Source organism: Nasonia vitripennis, chromosome 2, assembly GCF_009193385.2.
Source record: "Nasonia vitripennis strain AsymCx chromosome 2, Nvit_psr_1.1, whole genome shotgun sequence".
In the NCBI taxonomy this organism is placed as follows: Eukaryota; Metazoa; Arthropoda; class Insecta; order Hymenoptera; family Pteromalidae; genus Nasonia; species Nasonia vitripennis.
Window position 1 is genome coordinate 31,557,267 of NC_045758.1, and position 24,570 is coordinate 31,581,836.

Sequence of the window (24,570 nt, forward strand, 5' to 3'; positions counted from 1 at the left end):
ATTGGATGAACTTTTGTTGGGTAACGCGATGCATATACGTTGATTGATTCTCGCGACGTCGAGTGTGTTTTTCTCTTTATACAGCAAAGGTATAAAGATCATTTGAAAGTCGGGAGAAAGATTCGTATGCAGGCGAGTCAGAAGGACGTGCCTCGCAACCGAAATTATGTCAACAATGGTCGCGACTACCAAAAAAGTAGCGCTGGTGCAACCCGAGGGATACGTTATATAGGTATACACGAGAAAAACCCTTGACCGCAGAATTCACAACTTCATTTCTTTGGATATTTCAGGAACGAGTTTGCGTCGTTGTACGCTTTTTGTTTCGATGCGCGCGTATTACCTTTCATCGATCTCTCTCGCACACGCGCTCTTGAATATAAACCTCTGGACTGTATGAGGTTTCGCCTAAGGCGATCGCATTGGCGCTTAAGCCTTTTAAGAAAGCGATGATGAGGCAAATAAAAATATTGTTCGACAAATCATATACTGCGGCGATAAAGTGTATATAGAAGCGTGCAAAAAAAGGATTGATATGGAAAGCAAAAATAATAAAAGTATTGGGAAACTGTTATCTACAAAAGCTGTACTTTCAGATATATAACTGATACGAGTGTAACTTTATCTTGCGTATATACGATCAAAGTAAAAATTTATGTTTCCAATGAAAGTAACGGTATATAATCTTAATGTGTACGGATTCGTCGATAAATAAGTGAAACGCAGTGACAATTATTGCGCTAAACGTTTTAAACAAGATTTATTCATAATATAACCTTAAAATACAATATGATTCGGTGAAAATAAATAAATCGCACTATTATAAATATATTTGAGCAATATAATTTCATTTTTCAACCATGAACGTACCTGTATCACTCCTAACGCACACAGTATACGCGCTTCGTATCTGTCCACTTATTTATAATAATTATACAGAATCAACAGAAGAACTATAACGCAAAAATGAGTATAAACTCTCTTACGCAAATAATTCATACTTAAAGTAATGAGGTATGTAACGCAATAGTCGCTATATAAAAATAGTCCTATGGTCCAACGAAAGAAAATCGAATCACATGTTGCATAACGGAAACTGGTTTGACACATCTGTTATATCCTATACAAGTACTCGTATACACCTCAAAATGAATTACTATAGCTGCTGATTGTTTCAATGGTACGAAATGTCTCTCCGCTTTTATCAAAAAGTGTCATGTAAATTTTTCACGGCTTGCTCTGCGCCGATATAATACCTCGCCTCTAAAAATATCTAAGAGTATACTCTCTACCATATGTATACAATGTATTACCAAAATTTTCTCATCGACGACAAACTGAAAGTCGCTCTTATACAAGAGTAATAACGATAATAACAGATACGTGGAATGATGCGGAAAAAAATCTCATTAAATTACCCGTTGGCGGAGGGAGACGACTGCGTGCCGGTCGGCGAGGTGACGATGCTTTTGCCGCTGGACGACTTCCTCGCCTCGGCGAGCTCGTCGCCTTTCCTCATCGGCCTCACCATCGGTCCTCGGCTGATGCTTCTCTCTCGCCGACTCCTCTCCTCCAGTTCGCTCCTATTATTATTTGCCGTCTTGTCTTCGTTTCTTTCTTGCTCGACGCGTCGACACACTCTTTTTTCCCCTTTTGCTTCGCGCTTCTCGCGAGGGAAGCCTTATGTTACTCACAGTGGAAGAAAATACACCGCGCACTTTTCTCGCTTATTATTGTTTGCACTTTACTGTCTTTAGGTCCGTTTTCTAAGAAAATTACAATATTTTTTTTTCATCAGTATTATACTTGAGTATTTTCATCGCTTTGTTTATAATGCAAGAGAGTATATAGTTTTTGTTACGTATACGTAATCTTAGAGTATATAAATTTTCGTCTAGTTGATATTTGGTCTCGCTACGTATGTGTGTGTATTGTAAAATCGGTACGGAAGTCGCTTATACTTTTCTTATCGCGACGAGAGAAACGAGTGCAAAATTGCCTGCGCTAAAACTTTATCGAGGACGAATAATTGGCGATCTCGGCTTTAATATCATGCTTCCTTCTTTCAGTTATAAAAAAGAGAACGGGAAGATCGGCTATATGCTTTCTTTCGAAGATTAGGTGTAATCATAGAGTTTACGCGTATTATGTGAATCTTGCTGCAAGTGTAAATATGGGCGGGAACGATCGACTCCGTTGTTAAATTTGATATTCTCGAATAATTCTTTTATAATCAGTTAATCATAAGATTGACATTGGACGAGAGACATGTATACAAGTTTTTTTTAATAATTTTCTTTTTTTCCTATCTGCTTACGTATTATAGATTGCACGTTGATATAACAATTAAATTACACGTACAACTACCATCGGTTACATCGAGAGAAAGTCATTAGTTTTCAAAAGTGTACAATTATCACCGATCCGACAAAAATTTTACGCGTCATGGCCGATCCGGTCTTAACTACGATCTCTAATCGTTTATTATTTCAAAAGTTATATCTTTATATCTCCAGCGTCTCAACTAGTCCCTTTATATTTACTGTAAAGTTATCAAAATCGCTCTCTCTCTAAAGTACAAAAAGATATTGCATCTCAAAATATTGCTACAGTATATTAACTTCTTTTTACGCAGTTCAAAGTAAGCTGAATTTTCGCTAGAGCGGAAAGATCGTGTCATTAAGACCGGATTCAAAGCAAACTCCAAACTCGATCGTCAACGACCCAACTGATTCGTCTTCGCGCGCGTGTCTCTCCGATGAGAAAATAAAAATCCAAAAATGCCAAGTTCATCCCGCGTCGCAGAGTTCACGACTCTCTATCTCTCTCTCTCCCGGTTCACTGAGCTCAAAGTCAAAGTCCGGAAACGAGAGAAAAACGACTCTGTCACACAGAGTTCCAGCGCTGAGCTCCTCTCTTTCTCTCCCTTCTGAATCCTATTTTCGGTAAGTGATCCGAAATAGGACGGCTGGTACACAGTAATTTCGGAGCGTCTGCTCTTACTCTCCCTTTTCGTCTGTGTCTTTCTCTCTCTCTTTCTTTCTCTCTCGTACACGCCGTATCGCCGTAACGCACTTTTTTTGCGATTATAATGCGGCTACGGGGGTAGGCTATCTAGTTAGGAAAGGTCAGCTGGTAGTAGTCCCCACCCTGTTCGTCCTTGCCTAGCTTTACTAGCGCGCTAGAACACATCAAAATTACCGGCACCGTCAGATTTCCACAGTATTCTTTGCTTATTCAGAGCTCGGTGGATCACATACAGATTTTGGCTATTATATCGCAAGGCTTATTTTTTCATTTCTGATCCTAGCGTCTTTTCGACTTTTTTCTGCAAACGCAACGGTACAACATGTAAAAGCTCGCTCGGTCTGCTAGGGTTTAAAGGGAGCCTGTAATCGATAAAGTCATTTCGTCAGCATATTCGATTAAAAATTTATGATTAATTTTGATTCTTATATACGACGAGGTAATTTGAAATTCAATAGGTTCAGTGCCACTGACGCAGTTCAATTTTTTTTTCCTTTTTGTTCTTTTATCAACACGAGGAATCTGCTCTATTCATAGGAGTTCAACAGCCGTGGTATGAGTTAGCACTAAACCTATGTAAAATCAATCTTTCATTCTTTTCTTCAAATTGAACAGAAGCGAGGATGTAAAATTTTAAGAGCTAAACGTATCAGAAAAAAAAATGCAAACAAAAATACAATAATTCAAAAAGAACTCGTAACGTCTTTTCAGGATTTTCAAACAAAGTCTAACGCAAGCTAAGATGCAAAAATTTGGGAAAAAATTTTAACATATGTATAAAAATGTACAGACTCGGTTATAGGCTCACCTTTACACTGTATTATTCTAGACTGAGGAATGTCCAACTAAATGTAAATCACGCTTCTATACAGCGCTAATAATTGAATAATCGTCACGTTCCACAAGCTCTCGATAAGATTAAAAACACACCGGCGCACGGCATCGACGGAATCGAGAAGAAACAATGAATCATAAAGCATTACGAATCATTTTTGCGCACGAGTTTCTTGCTAAACTACGCTGAGCACTTACAGCTAGGAATTTTGCTCGGAAGCATTTAGAAAGTAATGCAATTGAATTTTCATCTTTCCAATAAAAACTTTACGAGCGCCTAAATTTTTTACACTTTCCAAGCAATGTTCTCGGCTATAAGAAATAATTTAATGAAATTTTCATATACGAACGATGAAAACTAACGCGCTCATTAAACAAATTACGAGGAAAATAGCTTTAATAATCGGAAGCGTGATTTACATAGTTTATTTGCATAATTATCTAACCGTATCAGTCACGGATTGGTGATGTAGGGAAACTGAACGAAAATAAGGAAGATAACTAGTGGAATTCTGCAGGGGAGGGGGGGAGGGGGCAATTACAATTACCTACTAAAATATAGAGAAAGTATAATGACACAAGTTCTCCGTGGAACACGTTTCGCAACAAAAATCAACAGAACTATATCATGCGGCATGTAAATGAACGAACAGGTATGTATTATCAACAAAAAAGCATGACTGCAGGAACACGATGGACAGTAGAAAAAAATGCAGATGATGATAAAAGCGACATTTTCGATTAGACGCGTAACGCGACATGACGGTCATTGATTTTCCAGTGCCCCCCACAAGCCAGACGTCGTTTTTATAATTCATACGCACTCCTGCCTCTACACGCGACTCTCCGCTTTATAAACAAGACGCAAAAATTCCTCTCTCGTTTCACCAGATCGCACGTGAGACACTCGTCGACGAGAATCCAGTGGAATTTCCTAAGGTTGCTCGTATAATTTAGTAAAAAAAAAAAAAATTAACCTCAACCAACGAAAACTCCGCACAATTCTCCGCGTCGAATGACTCACTCGCACGAACCTTCAGTCCCGAAATTCAAAGAAATATCAGCTGATCAGCAGGACTCGGCACTTCGCGCACAGCGCACCATCAGCCTGTCTTATATCAATCGCAAAGTACGTCCACCCCCCCACGCCAAGGTGAGGCGATCGAGACGCTTCTCTCCTCTCCGATTCAGACTCTCACTCCATGTCACACGAGTGTCACACGCGACGTCGTCGCGCACCCGATGCGAGAGCGCGAAAACTGCTTTCGAAAAAACAACGCGACGGTTAAAAAGGAATTTCGTGTTCGGTGTGTGTGTGTGTGTGTTAAACACTGCACGAAGTGGCGGTTGATCCGCGCGACGCGACGGTGCGATGCCGACTGGCAGTTCGCTCGGCCGCCGGACTGAGGCGCGCATAAGCGAGGCTTGTGTATAGCTATATATACACACACACACACACAGAAGCGTATACGCGTTCGCGCAACCACCGGCTGCACTGAACCGCAGCGGCGTACTCGGTCTGCAGCCGCTGCTGCGTGTATATACTATATATTACTGTACCTACGGCCCTTTACTACTATATAGGTGTTGCGAGGAGTTTTATGGGGGACGACGATTGCTCGGATTAAGAAATTTTAAAACGTCCAGCAATTGAGCTTGAAGTATATTTAAAAATAACCGATGCGTGGCTATGGATGCAGATAAGATAAATTATCCCCGATCATCCTGATCAACAAGGACATTATAACAGCCGCCTAAAACCGAACCGCCCACTATTAATATATTCGACTCCGAAACTGGATTATTAGACCGACCCTCATTAGTCCCTCTCGAAACAAAAGAGTCCGCAAACACGTCGAGAAAGGAGCCAAAGGCTAATCATCCCGGAGTGTCTCTGAGACTCCACTTAGTTGTATAAGAATTGGCATCGGAGAGTATAAGACAGAAGGATGACAGCGTTGTCAAGCGCGCCTACACGCGTAAAAGCTGACAAAGCTCGCTCAGAGGGATGTCTCGGAAGGCGAAGGGACGACGAAGAACAGAAGTTCCAGGATTGCTTTATTGCACGAACCCCGTCTACTACCGACTTTCATATTGCGGAATATATATATATATATATATATATATATATATATATCATTTGTTCCAAAGTACAAGATCTGCTCTTCTAGCGAATGGAAAATTTCAACTTGCTATAGTAGTTGAACACACATGTGTGCGGCGCAACTCGTTGACAAAAATAGTCGATATATCGAGCGGCCCTATTGTCAGCATTAGGTCGTGTATACTACATGCGCCCGTTTATAACAGCGTCACGCGAAGACTCCTAATCGACTTTCTTGTCCACCTACACTGTATCTATATATACCTTCGCGTGCATAATGCAGCCGGTAGTGTTTCAGTCGCCTAGTTCTTCGTGGCGCGAATAATGAGCTCGAGTTGCGAGGAGGAGTTGCGCCGATGCCTCAAAAGTGCAAGGGCCGAGAAACGGAAGCTAAATGTTTTAATAAAACAGCTTCGTGATACTCGATACCGGATCTGGAGGCTCGTTAATGCGCAGGTTGGGGTCTGGTATTAAATTCATTCGGAGCGATAATTAAAAATGAATTTGTCGGTGAATACAATGAAGTAAAGAGTATGTTGGGAGGGTGTAATGAGATGATTTTAGGTGATGAAACTAAAGTAGAAACATTCAATTTTTAAGAACAATAGAAAACTGTCGTATATATATATTCAGTGTATAACTATTACGGCTCTGCGTATGTTGCGATAAAAACATCGTAATGCCGGATGAGTCATAGGTACTACGATTCACATTCAGCTTGCGCCGCGCGCAGACCGTGCTGCCATCCCAGTGAAAGGCGCATTCGCTATACCGACGCCAGTTATGAGCCTCTCTGTGCTCTCTATAGTGCCGTGCGTCGATAATTCGGATTTATTCCGAGTAGGGTAGAATTTTCAATAAAAATGTTTCTAACAATTACTCGATTTATGTACCTATACGCAAATCAGTTTCTAGATCTATTGGTAAAAATGTCTACTCATATATTACAAGGTAGATAAAAAGCATGTGAAGCTTTTGAGCTATGCTTTATCATGAATATTTCATCAAAACACAACAAGCTTTGAATAGTTTATATGCGACATATTGTAAAACTATATTAACAGTATATAATTTGTTAAAATTACTCTATTATGTAAGTGTAGATTATTAGAACTCTACAAAACACTCAAAAAGAATACAGTCTCGTGAAACAAGAATAAGAAGCAATAAAACCAATGAAAATAAAAACCGATAAAGCTACCACCTAATTACATAATATACAATGGCTCCGGCGCGACAACCCGACTGCAATGCGCGCCGGCGATAACTCACAAAGTTGGCGCGAGACCGCGAAAGATCTACCTACAGCGCGTTTGCACGCGAATTGTCGCAGTGGACTCATAAAACTGGAAAGATAGCGAATACAAGGTGTATAAGAAAAATTTGCATGGTCCGGTCTCGGCGGAGCTTACGGACGAGGGTGGTGACTCAAGCGCAGACACATAAACTCGGCGCATTTTGCTCGAGTGGGCGCTAGAGATTCGCCAAAAGGTGGGAGTCGAGACAGCCGCTGATATATACGTAATGTGCGCCGACTCTCGCTCTCGGCCCGAAAAATCATTAGTCGTCGCGTCAGCCTACATTGTGCGCTTTAACGGTGCGAATCATCGTGATCATTGCAGACTACGAGTGTTCCTGCTCGTATCTTTTTATTTCTCTTTAATTAAACGATTGATCGTTTTATTGATTGCGGACTTTGAAAATGATACGCGGGCTGGGATTATCATCCGATAACAGAATACAGGCGGATCACGAAATTTACAAAAAAATAACCAGACTAAAAAACAAACATTTATTGGTAAAGCACGTAGTTTTGGAAGAGTAAACGATAAGTTGGCTGTATGGTAACTTGAATATCGCACAAAAAGTAAAGCATGCAGCGCAAACGAAACAAACGTGAAAAAAGTGACAGAAAAAGCTCAGTTGGAAGAGAATTTGAAGAAAGGCATTTGTTTGCAGAATCAGTACCACTACGTCTCTCTGATTTTTCATTATAGATAAAGCTTCTGTCATCGGATACCTCAACGGTGATTAATTTTTGCTTTTCCTCGACACCACAACGCGATTAATCACTGTTTCGGCTCCTCGACATTGAAACAGATCTGTTCTGCGAGAAAGTCGTTTACTTCACCCAACAATCCATCCAGCTTTCTCGCAGAACGTACGTACTTTGTCGATAAAAGCGAGTATACACACCCAGAATCCGTGTTTTGATTATTGTTGAGGCCGACGTTGATATTGTTATTCGTTGAATTGGAAAGCGCCTGATGGGACTGGCCCAACAGCGTGTTCCACTCCTTCATCACTTCTTGTCCCTGTATTTCTAGCTCCAGAAGACTCGTTGCGTCATCCAAGTCTTGCATGACGAATGTTGAATTTCCCCTGAAATAGAAACATTCCCCGTCAGTTTCCAATAGTCTCTCTCCGTGTTACTTGCATCAAAACTATACATAGTTGCGAAGTCTCTACGTACCGAGTATTGACGTCTCCGAAGGAGCTGGCGTCGCTGCGCTCGTAGTCCATCATCAGATCGTCCGAGGCGAGAGACTCGCAGGAAGACAATGTGCTGACGCTGCCAGCTCGATTCATCTTGCGCCCGTGCATCGGACTGTTCTCCACGCTCCGGCCTTGCAGTGCGTCTGTAATGGAAGAAAAGCGAATTAGTTTCAGCGCGCTAACTCACTGCGATATTTTTCGCAAAGAAAATGAACAAAACACTCACTAATTTTGGGTTGAGTCTCCAGGACAGTCTGACTGTGGTCCGTATTGGCGGTCGATGCATCCCTGAGCGTCTCGTCGAACACCAGTCCCGGCTGGTCGGCGATCTCGTCGTCGAAGTACTCCCTGCCCTCGGACAAGCTCAGCGAGTTCGAAGCGTTGGTCGGCGTGCCGGGACTGTCGTCCTCGATGGTGTTCCCCGACCTCTCCATGACGTTGATGTTCTCCTTCTTGGGCAGCTTTACGTCGGACTGGGAGACGCTGGCGGTGGGGCTGTCGAAGAGACTGTCGACCGGCGAAGTCTCGTCATCGATGAGGGTCGTGGTGGTCGCCGCCACGGCCGCGAACGCCGGGTCCTCGATGGTCAGCATCACCGAGCGCAGTGTGCTCTTGGGCAGAGCTCCGCTCTTGGCCGCGTTCGAGATGGCCTTGATGTGCTGGCTGGTCGTCTGGGTGACGGTGTTGATGGCCAGGCTCTCCATCCTCTGGTTGTAGTCCTCGTTGGAGCTGAAGGAGTACTCGTCGGCCATGGCCTCGCCTCCGTGGCCGAACTCCTGTTCGTCGGAACTGGGGGGACTCAGGTCGGTCGAACGCATCATCACGGACGAGGAGCACGAGGAGGTCGCGGCGAGCTTCTCCGAGCGTGATCTGTCTTTGTAAGCCTTCTCCTCTCCCAAGCCTTCGTCGTAGCCCTCGGACGAGGTGGTGGACATGGAGGTCGTCGAGTCGTTGAACCTATTGTCCTTGCTGAGGATGGCTCGCTGGTACTGGTTAGTCCTCTCCCGCACCAGGCCGGTGTTCAGCTGGTGACTGAGGCTGCGATGGTGCGCGCTGGCGGCTTGCTGGAGCTGCTGCTGAGCAAAGTTCTTGGGCAGCGGGATGACGGATATCTCGGTGACGGTGTGATCCTCGTCGTCGACGTCTCGCACGTCGAAGCTCTTGCCGGTGATCGTGAGACCCAGCTTCCTGGGCTGTCGCCTCGTGCTCTCGTAGTACTCGTACCTGGACCTTCCGCCGGCGCCATTCTCGTCGGAGCAGCCGCCGTGTTGGCTGCCGACTCCGGAGTCCTCGGTTCCGGAGCCCTCCTTCGAGCTGCAGGTGCCTGCTGTTGTGGCCCTGGCCGAGGAGACTCCAACCTTGCGACTCTGGTTGGCGACGGTCTTGGCGATCTTGGAGCTGGCGTCGCTCATCCTCACGGCGTACTGCGGCAGCGGCAGGTGGGACGAGTGCAGCGTGTACTTTCCCACCGGCGTCGGTATGTCCGAGCCCCTCCTGTTGGCGTCGACATTGTTGTTCAGGTTGTTGTTGTAGCTCGGCTGATTGATGGGCGACGGTCTGGGCTTCGGCTGGGCCGGCGACCTGTTCTGCCTGGCCCTGAAGCTCGCCTCCTCCTGGTGAACGCTCTGGAACTGGTCGAGCTTCTCCTGGTGCCCGAAATCCCTGACGCTGTGATTGTTGAAGGAGAGGTCGGTGACTTTATCGGTGAACCTCTGCTGCTGGGTTCGGAAGCCGAATCTGTTGGTCCTGACGGGCAGTCCGCTGGACTCCTGGGCCTTCTTGGGCGGAGCCAGTCGCGGAGTCGACCTGCCGGAGGACGAGTAGTTCTGGTAGCGGGAGGACGGCTGGCAGAAGTCCTCGTCGGCCTGGCGACGCCGGGCCGACTCGTGCTCGGGACCGACGGACTTGGAGCGCTGGTGAGCCGCCGAGCTGCTGGTCTCCTGGTACTTGGCTACGGGGACGGGAATGCCGGTGGCCGCCGGGCGCCGGCGGAAGCCGAAGGATATGGCGGTGCCCCGTGTGTGTGGCGCGCCCCTCTTCGACGCGCTCTTGCTATCGCCCTGTTGGAGGAAAGAGAAAAGGGAGAGTTAGTCTCTCGTTCTATAGGTATTTCACTTGATTGATTGATGGGGATTGGAGTGGCTCACTGCGTGTGGTATATTTTTTGCAGGGGTTGGCTTTCTTTTCGGGATCGTTTCGAATACAAACCTGAGCTTATAGCTTTTTTTTTTTTTAATTTCTTCAAATCAGTAAACCGGAGCCGAGCTTTCCGCAGTGCAAACTTCGGAAATAGCTCGGAAAACTTCGCTTCTAAAATAAGCCGCCGGGGACAAAACGCGTCAGAGTTACCCGTGTACAGCCCCAATTAGATCAACGACAAAATACACATCGCCGAATATATTCGCTACACACACGACTTTTACGATCATCGGGCACGCAAGTCCCTGAAACGGCCAAGGTTGCCGGCGACGCGAATTTCCATGCAGGCACCTGCAGCAGCTCGCAGCGAGAAAGTTCATCCCGGCAAAAAACTCGCCGCGCAACCGCTGCGCCTACGATCGATCGTCGACTTTGACGTTGTGTGTCGCCCCCCCCCCTCCCCTCGATATACGCGTGCTGTATACCTGTATACATACACATATGCATCTGCACGCGGATCGTCGACCTATATTGGCAGACGTCCCAAACTGAGAGAAAAATATATTGCGATGATGCGTCTTATCGAAAAGTATTGCGCGGAGGTGAGATAAGCATAGTGCCTGGAAAGAATAATGAATCGACGATAAAGATGTTAGTCACGCGGCGGCTTTGTGCCACTGCATCAGACTTTGAAACCGATACGATTATACACTTTTTTGTTTGCCTTGAAGTGTTCCATGAGGATGGATGAGTGTTGGTGGAGATAATTCGAGCTACTACTGATAAGTCAGAGAGTGTGTGTACGGCTGTGGAATTATTTTTGCAAACTACGCTCTCTTAGGAGAAAAAGATGCACAGGATTGAATAAAATTAAGCTCGTGGAAAATGTACGGTGCAGGTAGCCCAAATCATTCGTTACTCATGTAAACGCTATGGATGAAACCTTGTATCCACCAGCAATTAGCCGCATGATTAATGATCAGACTCACACGCGCGCACACATCCTACTCCAGACGGTTCCGCAAGACTCACCGAAAATTCCCGAATCGCTCGAGAGAAAAAAAAAATACGAGAGAATCGCCCACGCATACAAATCTACAGCAAACAAAACCCTATCCCCCGTCCGACGCCAAAGTCTTACCGCAGAAGAGGCTCTCGCCGAGGGCTCTCCCTTCTCGTTCTCCTGCAGATCCTCCTGATACCTCAGCCCGTAGCGGAACTCCTCGTCGTCCTCGTAATACCTGTGCCTCGCCATTTTAGCTCCTCGAGAATCACTTGGCTCTTCTTGCCTTCCTCACTTCCTCTCCATCGCTCTCTCTCTCTCTTCCCTCCAGAAAATCCAGCAAACACAAGCTGGAACCACTGCTTCTCTCGTGTAGGTACTTCTGACTCGGAGACACTCACATGATGACGAGGAGGGATTCAACGATATCGCTTTAGCGGACGACGAGGAAGAACGTCCTGCTGCCGGTGGCGCACGTCTGCGACGTAGGAGCTTGCAGCGCCAGGAGCGAACGACGTCGCTGCGCAAGTTCCTCCGAGCAAGAGAGAGAGAGAGAAAGAGAGAGACGGAGGCGGACGGTATGGATTGATCCGATGTACTGCGCAGGCGCAAACTGCCCTCTATATAGCCGAGCCGGTGCAGCGAGGGTTGCGCCAGGGACGTATTAATGTGGGGGGTGGTTCTTTTTTCTCTCTCCCCTGATGGTGTCGTTGCACCGATCTTAGACTATACTGACGGCGAAGAGACTCTGTGCGCGAAGAGCTCTATCGAGCTGTGGTGATAAGGGGATCGATGTGTGTTTCGTGTATGACGACGGCGGTGTGCGTAATCTTTCGGTATGGATCGAGATATCATTAGCGCGAATCGAGAGAGATTAGTAGAGCTTGTTTATGTGTTTAGAAGAAAAACAAATTTGGCGAGCGATTTTTTTTTTTTTTTGTTATCGACGATGATTCTCGTTATGCAAGAGACGGCAGTGGGTTTTGTTGTGTGGAAGATTCGATATTCACCGGTATGCGGGGGGTATTATGTAAAGATGGTTATGAATGCGTTATTATATACATACGAGCGCTGCGCTCTGCGGAGCCGTATGAATTTATTGATTTTCGCAATTAAACCTACAGCTATACTCTCCTTACTATATTTTAAGCCAATAAATCTGAACCGAAGATGGATACTCTTAAATCTACAGATTTCAAAAACAAAATACACCACCTGCAGCTCATCGTTCCCCGGCTGACTCGTCTCAATGGTACCAGCGTCACAACACACTCTTAATCAACAATGCACGATCCAATTCCCTCCGCACTAGCGCAAAAACAATTCTTCTTCCTTCTCTCTCACTGTATCCGCAGCACTTGAGGACGTCGAGTAAAGAAACTCGTCTCTCGCGCCGTAACACAAAGCGACCGTTTATCTGTGCGCAGCTCTCGAGACGGGGTCGGTCGTCGCCGCAGTGGTGTCTTCGAAGACTACTCTCTCTGCAATACACGTTTTGCGCTCGACTCCAGAGGCCCCGGGAGACGAATATAGAACTGCGCGCATCGAGCGCACGTACGTGTGTGTGAATACGTGTGCTCGCACTCGCGGATCTCGAAATATAACCGGATGAAAAAAAGCACGAGGTATACTCTGACCCGTGTGTGTTTTAGCGGAGCGGGTCGGAGCTTGTTATCATTGCCGCTAAATGGATCGGTGCGCGAGAGTATAGAATTGGAGGAAATTTTGTTTTTTTTTTCGAGCGGCAGATGAAGAATTTTTGGCCGGTATACGCGGAGAAGCGGCTTCGATATTTGGTGGAGAGATGAGATGCGGATTCGAGAAGAAACTTGGCAGGGCTGAGCCTGTAATTCGAATGCTTGGATGGCTCTGTTTTTTGATAAGTGAAATAGCTGGATCAAGCCACTTTTTCTTGTTTGTGAATCTGTGCTACATGTAAGACCTGTAATTTGACGTGAAATAATAACCAATTAATACCAGAATTATTAGCAGCTATCGTTTCAACTAGAGGATAATTGAAATATCGTGTTACTCTAAACTCGAGTTTTCTCGATTTTAATTAGCGGCCATGCACTACAGGATCAATTAACTTTTACATTATTTCGAAAACGAGTTTCTCGCAAGAACAGAACTAGCTCTCGACATCTCTCCTCTGCTCCGCGAGAAACTGAGAAATTCAAAGAAAAAAGTCTCAAGCATCCTCCACAAACCTCACACTCGCACTTTTACACTTAGAATTTCAAACGCTGCAGTCGATGCGCCTTATAAGAAGAAACCCGATTACGAAAGTATGCGCCAAGACGCTAAACTACTACTTATAGGAGGTCAATTTGCAACGCGCGAGCTCGCTTCCGGGTGTAATAATCTTGTAAGGTAATGCGAAATCGGGGGTATATGGCTTCCATATGCTGTACTCGAAGAAGTATCAGTTACACATCATTTTATAATCCCCCTCGTTCGCATGTACATACCTGTACGAGGTATTTTTGAAAAAAGTCGAATTATTCAATTCGAAATTAGTATTTCGATCTGAATAAAATCTTCACCGTCGAACAAAAATATCCGATGAATAGAATCTAGCCAGTAGGAGAATCAGGGTCGAGGTTACAACAGGGCGCACGATAAAATGGCGATCTGCAAGAGTCATGCGCGCGTGAAAGGGACGAATCGAGCTGGAAGAAATTCACTGAGCGGAGGAGTGAGCCGGGGTTGGGGCTGAGGTCGGATGACCGAAGAGGAGCAGCGCGATGAGTCACACATCCCTCAGAGCAGCGGTTAATCAATAAACGACGTTGGGGAGTGTATTTCGAGGCTGAATTGCACGTGTACGTTCTACTTCTTCTGTGAGTTATGTTTTATATATATATATATATATATATATATATTTTTTTTTTTCAACTGCCATGAGTAGCCGTAAAAGCAATAATAAACCCGTTTCAATTTCCGCCGCACATAAGGTGTCTTTAACTCAACGACGCTTCCGATTTAAAGAGACGCAATATAATTAACGGATCCGATTTAAAACCGGAAATCAAGCGCCGAGCACACCCCAGGCGCACAACTACAACGCGTGATTGCTAATTTTCGTCACTTTCCCTTTCGATCGCATTCTTGAGGGGAGTATCCGAGTCGAATTTATCGATCGTAATTGCTCATTGTGCGTGTGCTATATAGTAAACAAGCTTCGCGCGATCGCTACAAATGGGTTAAATTTCATTTTTTTTTTCAACCGACTTATCGCGTTGAAAGGTTTACGACGCCGGTTGTAAATCTAATTTAAATTTTTAATTGTTCCAACTCGCGCCTGTACGTTACGGACAAATCCGCTCTTCGAGTGCCGAACTTTCATCTCTGCGGCCAGAGAAAAGCAATTTTGCAACGACGCGTATACACGACAAATTAGGTACACTATCATAAGTTGAAATTTACGAGCGTTAATTTTTTTATTGCCTCGACAGTTCTTAACTTTCGAATGTGAGAGCGAATCGATAAAAACGCGCATTCTTCGTCGACATTTGGAAAAATACATTACACACGCACGATCGATTCGATCCACCAAAAAATCCGGGAACAATAACACGCCGCACGCGTTATATCCTCCATCATACGTAAAAAGCCGGTCTTATCAAAGCGCTCGATAACTCGCAGGAAAAAAGTTCCTCCTCCTTCGGCAGTAAACTTGTCACTCTTTTTACCGGACACCCAATTTAAACGCGGAGTGCAGTCCAATTTGCGCACATCCGGAGAAAGTCGCCGCCGCCGGCGTTAAAGTCCAGCGGCAGTGAAGGAACCGCGCGGGGAATTCAAAAATCGCAGGTCGTGCGCCTTGTTATATATGTATATATATATATATAATGCGATATCGGGAGTCGGCGAGGAATGAAAGTATGCAGCTCAGCGGAAGCTCGAAATTCCCGAGGCGTACGAAGGCGTGACGAGGAATCGCATGTGTTCTCTTCTTTATTGCTATTGCGCTGCGCGGCCTGATGATGGCTTAATTAGCCGGCGCGGTTCTGATGCTTGCGCAAGAATATAGCGAGGATATGCTAATTTACCGATCGTTATGCGACGACGTCATATTGTGCAACGATCGGCATTTGGATCGGGGAATTACGCGAAGAAAGTTATGCACTGTATGATGCTTCTAAATAAGCTGCGAAGAATAATCCTAACGATAATATACCTTCCTAGCCGAGCTAGAGAAGAGCGTAAACTCCTTTGTGCCGTCGATCAGCGGCAGAGGTATAGATAAATCCTCTCGGCTATGCGCCGGTAGCCAATTGTCTCTCCTGCGCAAAACAAACGAGCAGTCATCTTCATTTTTCCATTTCCACACACACACACACACACACACACACACACACATGCCACGCTCTCTTCTCAGCTCTACTCGACTCGCGCAAAAAGAGGAAGCACACACAATGGCATTGTGCTGCCTTAGAGCGCAGGTCTTCAACCGTGAATGAACATAATAGCCTGCGTATATAACGCTCGGTGACTTATACGCGCTGCAGTACATATACAACACTATAAGCTCGAATCGATATCGCGCTCTTTGAGGAAACTCTCTCGCGAAGGCGAGAGAATTAAAGCGCCGCTGCGTTTTTATACCGACGAGGGATACCGATCTGGAAATTTGCCGAAACCGGCGTCTCTCTTATCGGGAAGCCTATCGGATACGGGGAGAAAGTAGCTTTGGGTTTCGCGAAAAATGGAGATCGAGCGATCGCCGCCGCCACCGCGCTGTGATTTAAATTGCTTCTGGAGGAAGAAACGCGCTTCTAATAATACCGGGCTATACACCACACAATCTCTCGACTCGGGCTTTGTAATTAGACTCGCTGGAAATTAATCGTTTCATATATATTAAAAGCGAGTAGATTGCGCTCGCGGATTCGCTGTAATAAGCGGGAGAAAAACAGAGATCCCACGGAGTGACAAGCCGAACGAGCTCGTGACTTTCGTTTTAACGACCCTTTTCTCGTGCGGTCCACCTATAATCATGAATCATACTTAGGAGCGTAAAACGTCATCGTAAACCCACATGCGCCAGCGATGGATTGTATACTCAACAAATTTCCCCGAATTCGCGGAAAACTTTTCACCCGCACGGCTTCGATCGAGAGAAGAAAAAATAGCGGCTGTCAGTGTCAAGCCGAAGAAGCAGAGGCCGTTGAACCCCTTTGAACTTGAGAGGCGCCGGCCGGCGGCGCGTAATCAGCTGGCCGCGAGCGTACGTCCATTATCTGGACCCGCGGCGTCGGCGAGCATAACTGTGCACACCGTGAGTTTATGAACATACACGCGCGAGAAGCGGTACTAAGGGACGCCCGCGTGTGTGAGGAGATGGCGAAAAATCGGGACGGTTTAATTTTAATACGCAGAGGAAAGTCGAAGAGAGAGAGAGAGAGAGAGAGAGAGAGAGAGAGAGAGAGAGAGAGCTTTCTAATTCGAAAAGAGAGCCTTTCGAAAACTTCCGTATCTGGAGATACAAATTTCTCAGATCGCGGATAAGAGATAGCGCGCGGCTTTTAAAATTCAATTAAGCCTGGAATTACCGTTGAGATAAAACAATATCATCTAATATCGTATATGTTAAAAAAGGTCGGAGAGAGAGAGGCGTATGAGAAATTCACGCCTGTCGGTTTTCCCGCATTTAAAGGCTTTTAATTGAGCCAGTAAGCGCTGCCGTTGTCGAGAGCTTATCGGGTTACTTACGACCGTCGGATTTTTCATTTTCGAGTATAGGTGTACGCTTATACACGGTAAGGAGACTGGCGCGGGAGTCGAAAGGGTGAAAGCGCGCGTCTCTCTCTCTCTCTCTCTCTCTCTCTCTCTCTCTCTCTCTCTCGATATACACGATTATAAACTCTGTTATGAGGTTTTTTTTCGCGAGACTTGTATACGAGCGAGTGAAGGGAAATTTTCGGCGAGGGACATTCCGATGGTTCTGAATTTTAAGAATCTACTTTGTAATCTTGTTCTTCGGCGTATATACAGCGTTGCGAAGCTTGTTTTCGCTTAATATACTGTATATACGTTCACTCGGAGTCTCTCTCTCTCTGTTACGGTTAATTACTGAGCCGAGACACGCAACTGAAAGTGCGAGGAATGTGTACGTGTATACCTGTTTTACAGTAAAATATAACATCATTCAACAGATGTGTATCGCTAATTATTCAATTACTCAGGCCGCATTGGTATACAATTTTTACGGCAAGATTCGAGTTAATCGGATAAACAGGAGTAAACAAAATTGGTCAAAATCGCGATATTCGAAAAATCCTTCATAACTCTCTTCGCGATCAAGGCGCCCAGTTCTAACCACTCTTTTTTCATCGTTGTGTACCATGGGTAGGAAGTTTTTGTACCAGGTCTAGTTGCTTCACTTTCAGTGAAATTTTTGGGCTAGCTGGGCGGTCGAGTGTAAAGCGCGGCCTTAATCGAGCATCTTTTTTTCTTCGAGGTTTGTAATTTATCGGAATGCGGGAAAAAAGAACCTCCGCTGGGTCTAATTAGAGTGATGAGATTTCGATTTTTATATACCCGTTAAAGCGCGTCTTCGTTGTCGTTAAAAAGAGCAAAACAAAATTTTTAAATCTAACGGCTCTTGCAGGGAAGGTAAACATTATTACGCAATGCTACGGTTTTTGCCCGCGAGAGTCCGTTGCAAAAAAGCTCGCAGATATGCTCCATTGTGAGTGTGTCAGGTATACACGGAGATCTCGATGAAGAAATCCCGGCGCGAGTTTTACACTGCAACGGCGTCTTATATAAGCGACGGAGAGAAAAAAACTCGTCCTAGTCAGCTCCATTCTTCTTCTAATTGAAGCTTTGAATCACACGTCTGTTAGCAGTTGCTCATCTGCGTACACAGCGCGACTCTAGAATTACCTCTGTGTACTACCCGCGAAGAACGATTAAAGCCTTTTTATAGCAACTCAACGTCGCTGCTCGTGATATTTCATTAGAGCCGCACGCTTGAACGGCTGCACCCGTGAAGAATTCGCCTTTTTGTCTCCGGCGAAGGCTGTACCAAAGAATGCCTCTCTCGGATTTAAATTTATTGCAAAACGCAGCACGGAGAGCCGCGAAACAAAATTAGGGAACTCCAGCACGTGCAGTGAGCCCGTATTCTGGGAAACCCGTGAATACAACTCACGCAGCATACGTAAAGAGTACGTAATGACTCCTTGGTGTTTTTTTCGGCAGAAATAATAATCGCTGCAGCGCAAACAAATAACCGACTCTCTCGGGAAAGCAACTCCGGCACCTACATTCCCGTCAATCAGTCACGCGGGGGCTCTCATCTCTCGAAGCCCACACAGAGCATTCGTTCCGCGTCGAGTGTGATAATATTCGCGTGAGCGCATGAAATTCGCCTGTCATCGTTCCTCTGATGTACACATACAGGTTCAAAAGCCGCGCGGCGAAAGTCGGTCCGTCACGAAGTCAGCCGCACAAGATGAAGATGACACGCGCGCGCAGCCGTGGAAAAAGGCTAATGAGAAACTGACGGTAGTGTGAGTGAGAGGTGATTTACGAGAGCCGAAGAGGTATATGGGCTTCGTGGAAATCGCGTACATGTGCAGCGCCCGATCGGAGATTTGACTTTTTTGAGATGATGGTTGTTTGGCTTTTTGCCCCGTTAAGTGCCCCACGCGGGTGGAAATTTACATGTAGAAAGTTGAGTTCGCGAGAGTTATGGGTGTATAGTTTTAATGCGGCTGAGAGATCAGGGGTATATATTTTTTAAAAAGTTTCTTTGGGTAATTAGAGGTGATAATCGAGGTTGCTCGAGTGCTTCTATAAGTTGTAGTTCTCGGTCAATGATTCGAGCGCTGACATAAGCGACGAGATTAGTCATGTGGATCAGAGTTACGAATTTAAGTGGCCTCGTTACGAGGTTACAGTACTTTTGACACACGACGTGTGTTTTTTTCTCCTCCTCTAGCGCTAATTGTAATAACCGCCTGTTTATTTTTAACGAGCGATTCAAATTTTTTATCGTAGATTTATGCGTAGAAACTTGGAAAGTAGAATTCGAATCAGCTTAAACTATCCATTATAAGTCCTCTCTCATCAAGAACAAGCAAATCGGCATCAGAAACCGATTCCGCGTAAGTATCTCCCGTGTAAATCTCTCGGCTTTCCTTGAAAATTCCCCGTGCAAACCAGAATCCATGCCCGTGAAAATCTCGAACATATCGCTGCACTCGACAAGCTCCTCCGTATAAATCATCCGAGCTCGATTCGCACCGAAAGGACATTCCTCTCTCTCTCCCTCAGAAAAAAGCAAACATCAAGCCCACATCCCGTTATGATCCATCCCACACAACCTGCATCTCGGTAATAACTCAAACTCACCGGCACACTACATACCGTCTCTTCGACGGAGATTTCTCGTTTTTCCAGGCACGCGCGCGAAATCCGTTACATCGAACTGCTGCAGCGCAGCGGCAGCGAGAAAGTCACGTGGAGGTGAAAAAAAAAGCGCCACGTCGTCATTAAAAGGGCCATTGTTGTGTGTGTGTGCGTGTGTACGATCGTGAGAGGACATCGGAGCCTAGACCGTGGATTTCGAAATTGACCGTAAAGTTCGCGTGAAATTTCACGGGCGCGCCTACGCGCGCACGCGAACCCTGTATAGATCGCGTGCGCGCTCGATTTGCATGGGAAGATTTTTATTGTTGCTGGTGGAAGCCTTTTGTACACGTATAGTGCTGTGTTTTATTTCGGCTTGCATGCACGAGAGAGGATGATGTCGTGAAGCTTTTTTTATTGTTTGATCGCTGTGTGAGTGTTGACCTTTGACCTTTGGATGAGAGGCGCTTTGTGCGAGAGGTGTTTGCGTATTTGCGGCGAGGGATATTTTTTTGCAATTGATTTATGCGCAGTATACCTGATACGCGGAGGCATAAATTTGCGGCGTATAAGATGGAAATGGGTTAAGCTTACCAACGAGGAAGCTTGCCTTACGTTGGTTTATGCCACGGGGACACGGGAGTTTCGAAAGTCAAAAATTTAACTTTTAGTGCGCGGTGTTTATATAATTATTGCGATATAAATTTATCGTGACTAATATGAACAGCGAGCTGTTCTCTGATTAATAAGATACTTGAAATAATTATAGCTAATTTATAGATACTTCGCTGAGATAATGCAGATACGAATAGCCTGTGCTGGATCACGCATCAGCTTCGACAAACACCGAGATTATTTCAAACGTGCATTTTCACTCAGGCCAATGCGTTTTACGCCTCGTGTAATTATCCGCTTCACGTGTTAAGTTCATTCGATTCGACGCGCACTTTGCCGATCTGATCGGATTTATCAATTACCTGATTACAGCGTTTCGAGATGAAACTTTCTCGAAGTGAAGACTTTATTATACGTGCCGGAGGTGTAGTGTATAAGTGCAATAAACTCTGTGCCTATACACGTGCATTAGCTCGTAAGTCCGAGTGTCGAATATTAACAGTTACTTAAGAAACGTTTGCAGTTTATACGTTATCGATAAAAGCCTTCGATAAATCTCGGCGTTAACGTCTCAATTTCACATGTACTTTACACGTACGTACATCTCTCAAGAAAAAAAACACGTCCAGCCTCGATATGCAAATTTTTGCGAAATCTCGATAAACTGTGAAAAACTATCAACGGAAATTTCGCGTCGACGCTTAATAAATAAGCAAATTTACCGCAAACCCGCTTATGCGCAAAAGCCAAGCTCTCGCGTATAACGAAGTAACCTGCCCGCTCGTACATTAACATGTAAACGTGCATCTCGGGACAATTTTAAATTTTCACACGCGAGAGCCGACCTCGCGCGCAATTAGCATACCGCCGCGCGAAAAAGAGCGAAAGGGAGAGAGAAGAGCTGCTGGCAGAAAATAAAATCCTGAAATTGCTGTGTACCATTGTGAGCAACATCTGCAACTGCGAATATAGATAATAGAGCTAGTACTACATACATGTGTTTACGCGTGTGTGTGCGTGCGAGTGGAAGACACGCTGCGAGAGCACACACATACGGGTTTTCGTGTTGCGCCGCGCGTAACATGCAGATAATAACGAGCGCTATTAATCATAACGGTTATGCGCAATTTTTTCTCAATTTCGTTGCTGATCGTTGAACTCTGGGGCTATGTGTGTGAACTCGCGAGGTTACGGCGCGAGATGATGTGATCCGTTGGTATGTACGGTTACGAGACGACGGTCATTGCGATGATGGCGAAGATAAATCTGTCGGTGCTTGATTAGGTCGAGCATTCGATATAGGATATGTTGCGAGTAGAAGAGATTTGTCGTGCAGGAGGTGATGTACATCGCTGCAAAAAGTTTTAATTATATGCGGGGCGTTAAGTTTTTTCGCGAGATGATTATACTCGTGCAACGAACATCCAGGTTATGGTTATATACTTTTTTTTTCAATCCGAGAAAGTAAACAGTCTTTATAACCCTCGCAATTATGTTTATCTTTTTATGATTGGCATAAACATTTCTCTATACACACAGAACACCTATATCAAACCGGTGATCATGACAAAACGTTTTATCGGCCATAAAAAGCTCCGGGTGAAAAAAAAAAGAAACGAACACTCGAGGCTTCATTACATTTTAATTTACAAGCGAAGAAATGCATTAGGCAAATCATTAATTTTTCATACGTCACGATATGCCTATCGAACTGTGTACAGGTATTAGAAAGGCCTCAACCGTCGCCGGCGCGCGCATTCCTCCACCGTTGAAGTTTCGACTATAATTGGACGAACTCATCCGAGTCGAAAAAAGGAGTCGCTTTCTTCAAATAAAATATCATTAATAGGACCATTACCCAAGTGCCCGGTGTTTGTTTTCCTCCACAGTACACATGCACCCATTCATCACTGAAAGCCTTCTCGATAATAACCGCTTCATCTCCTGCGGGCAATATGTACACACTACGTCCCAATAACCTTTCGTTCGATATCGCAGCTCCACACAGAGAAGTGGGATCAACGAACCGGTCCGAAAAAATCGGAGACACACCGGCTCTTTAAAAAAACACAAAGAGCGTATACCGGCGGCGCATTCTCTCGACGGCCACAGCCGTTTATCGCGGAGAGCTGCTGCAGTGCGCGGAGAAGGAAAACGGGTCATACGGCACACGAAGGATCTCCTTTTACCTTTTACCGCGCGCGCGCGCGCGATGCCGATTGCCGCCGGCGGCATTCCACACTCTATAGTCCGGTTTTCCCGCGCGTATGTGAACGCGACGACGGTGATTGACAAGAGTCGGCCGGGAAATTCGCGTTAAGCGGCCTACTTTTTCGCCGATTTTCACGGGAAACGCTCGATCGGCAGAGATATCGGTAAGTGCGCGTATACTGTAGAGGATGACCGGTGTCGCTCCAAGGGCGACGCTGCTGGAACGCAATGTTAAGCGCAGGGTTGCAGAAAGCGTGTGTATAGAGGCTATTTTTAAAATTGGATCGATTCGCTTTTTGGAAAGGAAGTAAACACCTTACTCGGCGTTTTTCAAATGGGCTTAATATCGCTAATTAATGGGATCAGATAAGCTGGCAGATGTAATGATAAAGCAGCGAGGCAAACAATGGAGGAAAAGTTGGATCGGGTCACGGTATTTCGCCCGGAGGCATTAATATTCATGAGAAACTTCTGAAACAGCTCAGTGATTTTAGGGATGCTGCTGCGCCCGTGTAACCACTCTGCATAATAACTCTCAACGCGTATACGTATACCGGTTCTGCGAGCTGCCCTTGTAATTAGCGATGTTCGGCTAATAAGGAGAAAATATGCTGATAGCGCAGTTTCTATTCTCATCATCTGCGCCATCAGCGATCGCGCGGAGCCAAGAAATTTTCGAGTGTGAAGTGTATACCGCGAAAGGTCTCGATTTTTAACTATCTTTAAACAAAAGACTGTAAAAGTGTGTTTATTTTTCAAGCTCGAGCTGCCTGCGCCCAAAGTGATTACACCGTCGCAGGTACACAGGCTGTGCGCGAGATAAGCTCGTCGAATGTATATAAGAAAGTGCATCAGGCCCGAGTGCATCTCTGCATTCCGATCTTATACAGCCCAGACCCCGACTCGAATTACCCGCGAGTTGCGCTCTATCAACTCGCTCTCTTGACCTTAGCGTTGTAAATCAGATTTTTCTCCGCGATATCCAGAGCCGGTATTGATTTAATGAAGGCTTTATGTCTGCACTTAAAGCCCGATCGAGGAAAAAATCACCCGATATAGATTGCTCTCTCGTACTACTATAACCCTCAGGGGCACACACGTACACAGCGCTACTTCTCATCGTCGTATAATGGACGATTCAGAATAATTTTTGAGCCGACACACAAAGCAACAATATCGCGGTATATTACACTGCGAAAATCCCGGCCAATATCCGAGCACTCGTCGTCACAATCAAACGAGTATCGGCAATTGATTGGACGCGCGAGAGCTACCGCAAAAAAAAATCGATTAAACACAATGCCGGTTGGTGAAAAAAAAGGAGGAACGGCGCCGACCCACGTCGAATTCGTGAGCGGTGAAAGAGCGAAAGTTTAACGACGCAGCCCGGCATGTACATAAAGCCTCTCAAAAAGACCGCGCGCGCGAGCACGATCGGCCGCGTTTTTCTCCAGTACACAGGGTATTATGTAAATTTTTACCAGTAGAGAGAGAAAACGCCCACTCGAAAAGGGAGAGGTTGTTGGATTTCTGAAATTGCTGCGATTTTGATGGTTGAGAGAAGTATTCGATGTGAAAAATGTAATGGCCTTGTTGTTGAATTTGGAGGAAGTGTGTTGACCCATATATGGTATAGCTCTTATACGCATATCTCGAACGGACGGTAATTCATCGTTCTTGATGAGGAATCCGAGACGCGATATAATACCAAAGAAAGAGTATGTAGAAAGTGCTTCTTGTAATTATACGCCGAGTAGGCGTACCTGCATGAAAGAAC

At 45.4% G+C, this 24,570-nt stretch overlaps 1 protein-coding gene and 1 long non-coding RNA gene across 18 annotated transcripts in view; both read right to left on the reverse strand.

The window, feature by feature from the left end:
* The window catches only part of LOC100677801, a 48,466-nt gene that overhangs the window by 12,983 nt on the left and 10,913 nt on the right, over positions 1-24,570 (reverse strand). For 10 of the 16 annotated variants that reach the window (XR_004344576.1, XM_016982206.3, XM_031924533.2 and 7 more), the window contains exons 1-4: positions 11,742-12,336; positions 8,688-10,521; positions 8,439-8,604; positions 8,162-8,347 (exon numbers count right to left, since the gene is read on the reverse strand). Coding sequence is in view for 15 of the 16 variants with exons in the window: in XM_016982206.3 (XP_016837695.1) it covers positions 8,162-8,347; positions 8,439-8,604; positions 8,688-10,521; positions 11,742-11,855 (2,300 nt within the window). In the remaining variant the exon portion in view is untranslated. Of the gene's footprint in view, positions 1-8,161; positions 8,348-8,438; positions 8,605-8,687; positions 10,522-11,741; positions 12,362-24,570 lie in introns of those variants that run through there. The other 6 variants (XM_032596685.1, XM_016982204.3, XM_016982205.3 and 3 more) reach the window with 3 other exon arrangements.
* LOC116738498 lies at positions 733-8,155 on the reverse strand. 2 transcript variants are annotated; one of them, XR_004344577.1, is made up of 2 exons: positions 4,896-8,155; positions 733-1,766 (listed from the first exon to the last, which is right to left on the reverse strand). It is a non-coding gene; the product is annotated as an uncharacterized LOC116738498 (long non-coding RNA). The 2 variants fall into 2 exon arrangements; XR_004344578.1 differs by having other exon boundaries at positions 4,886-8,155.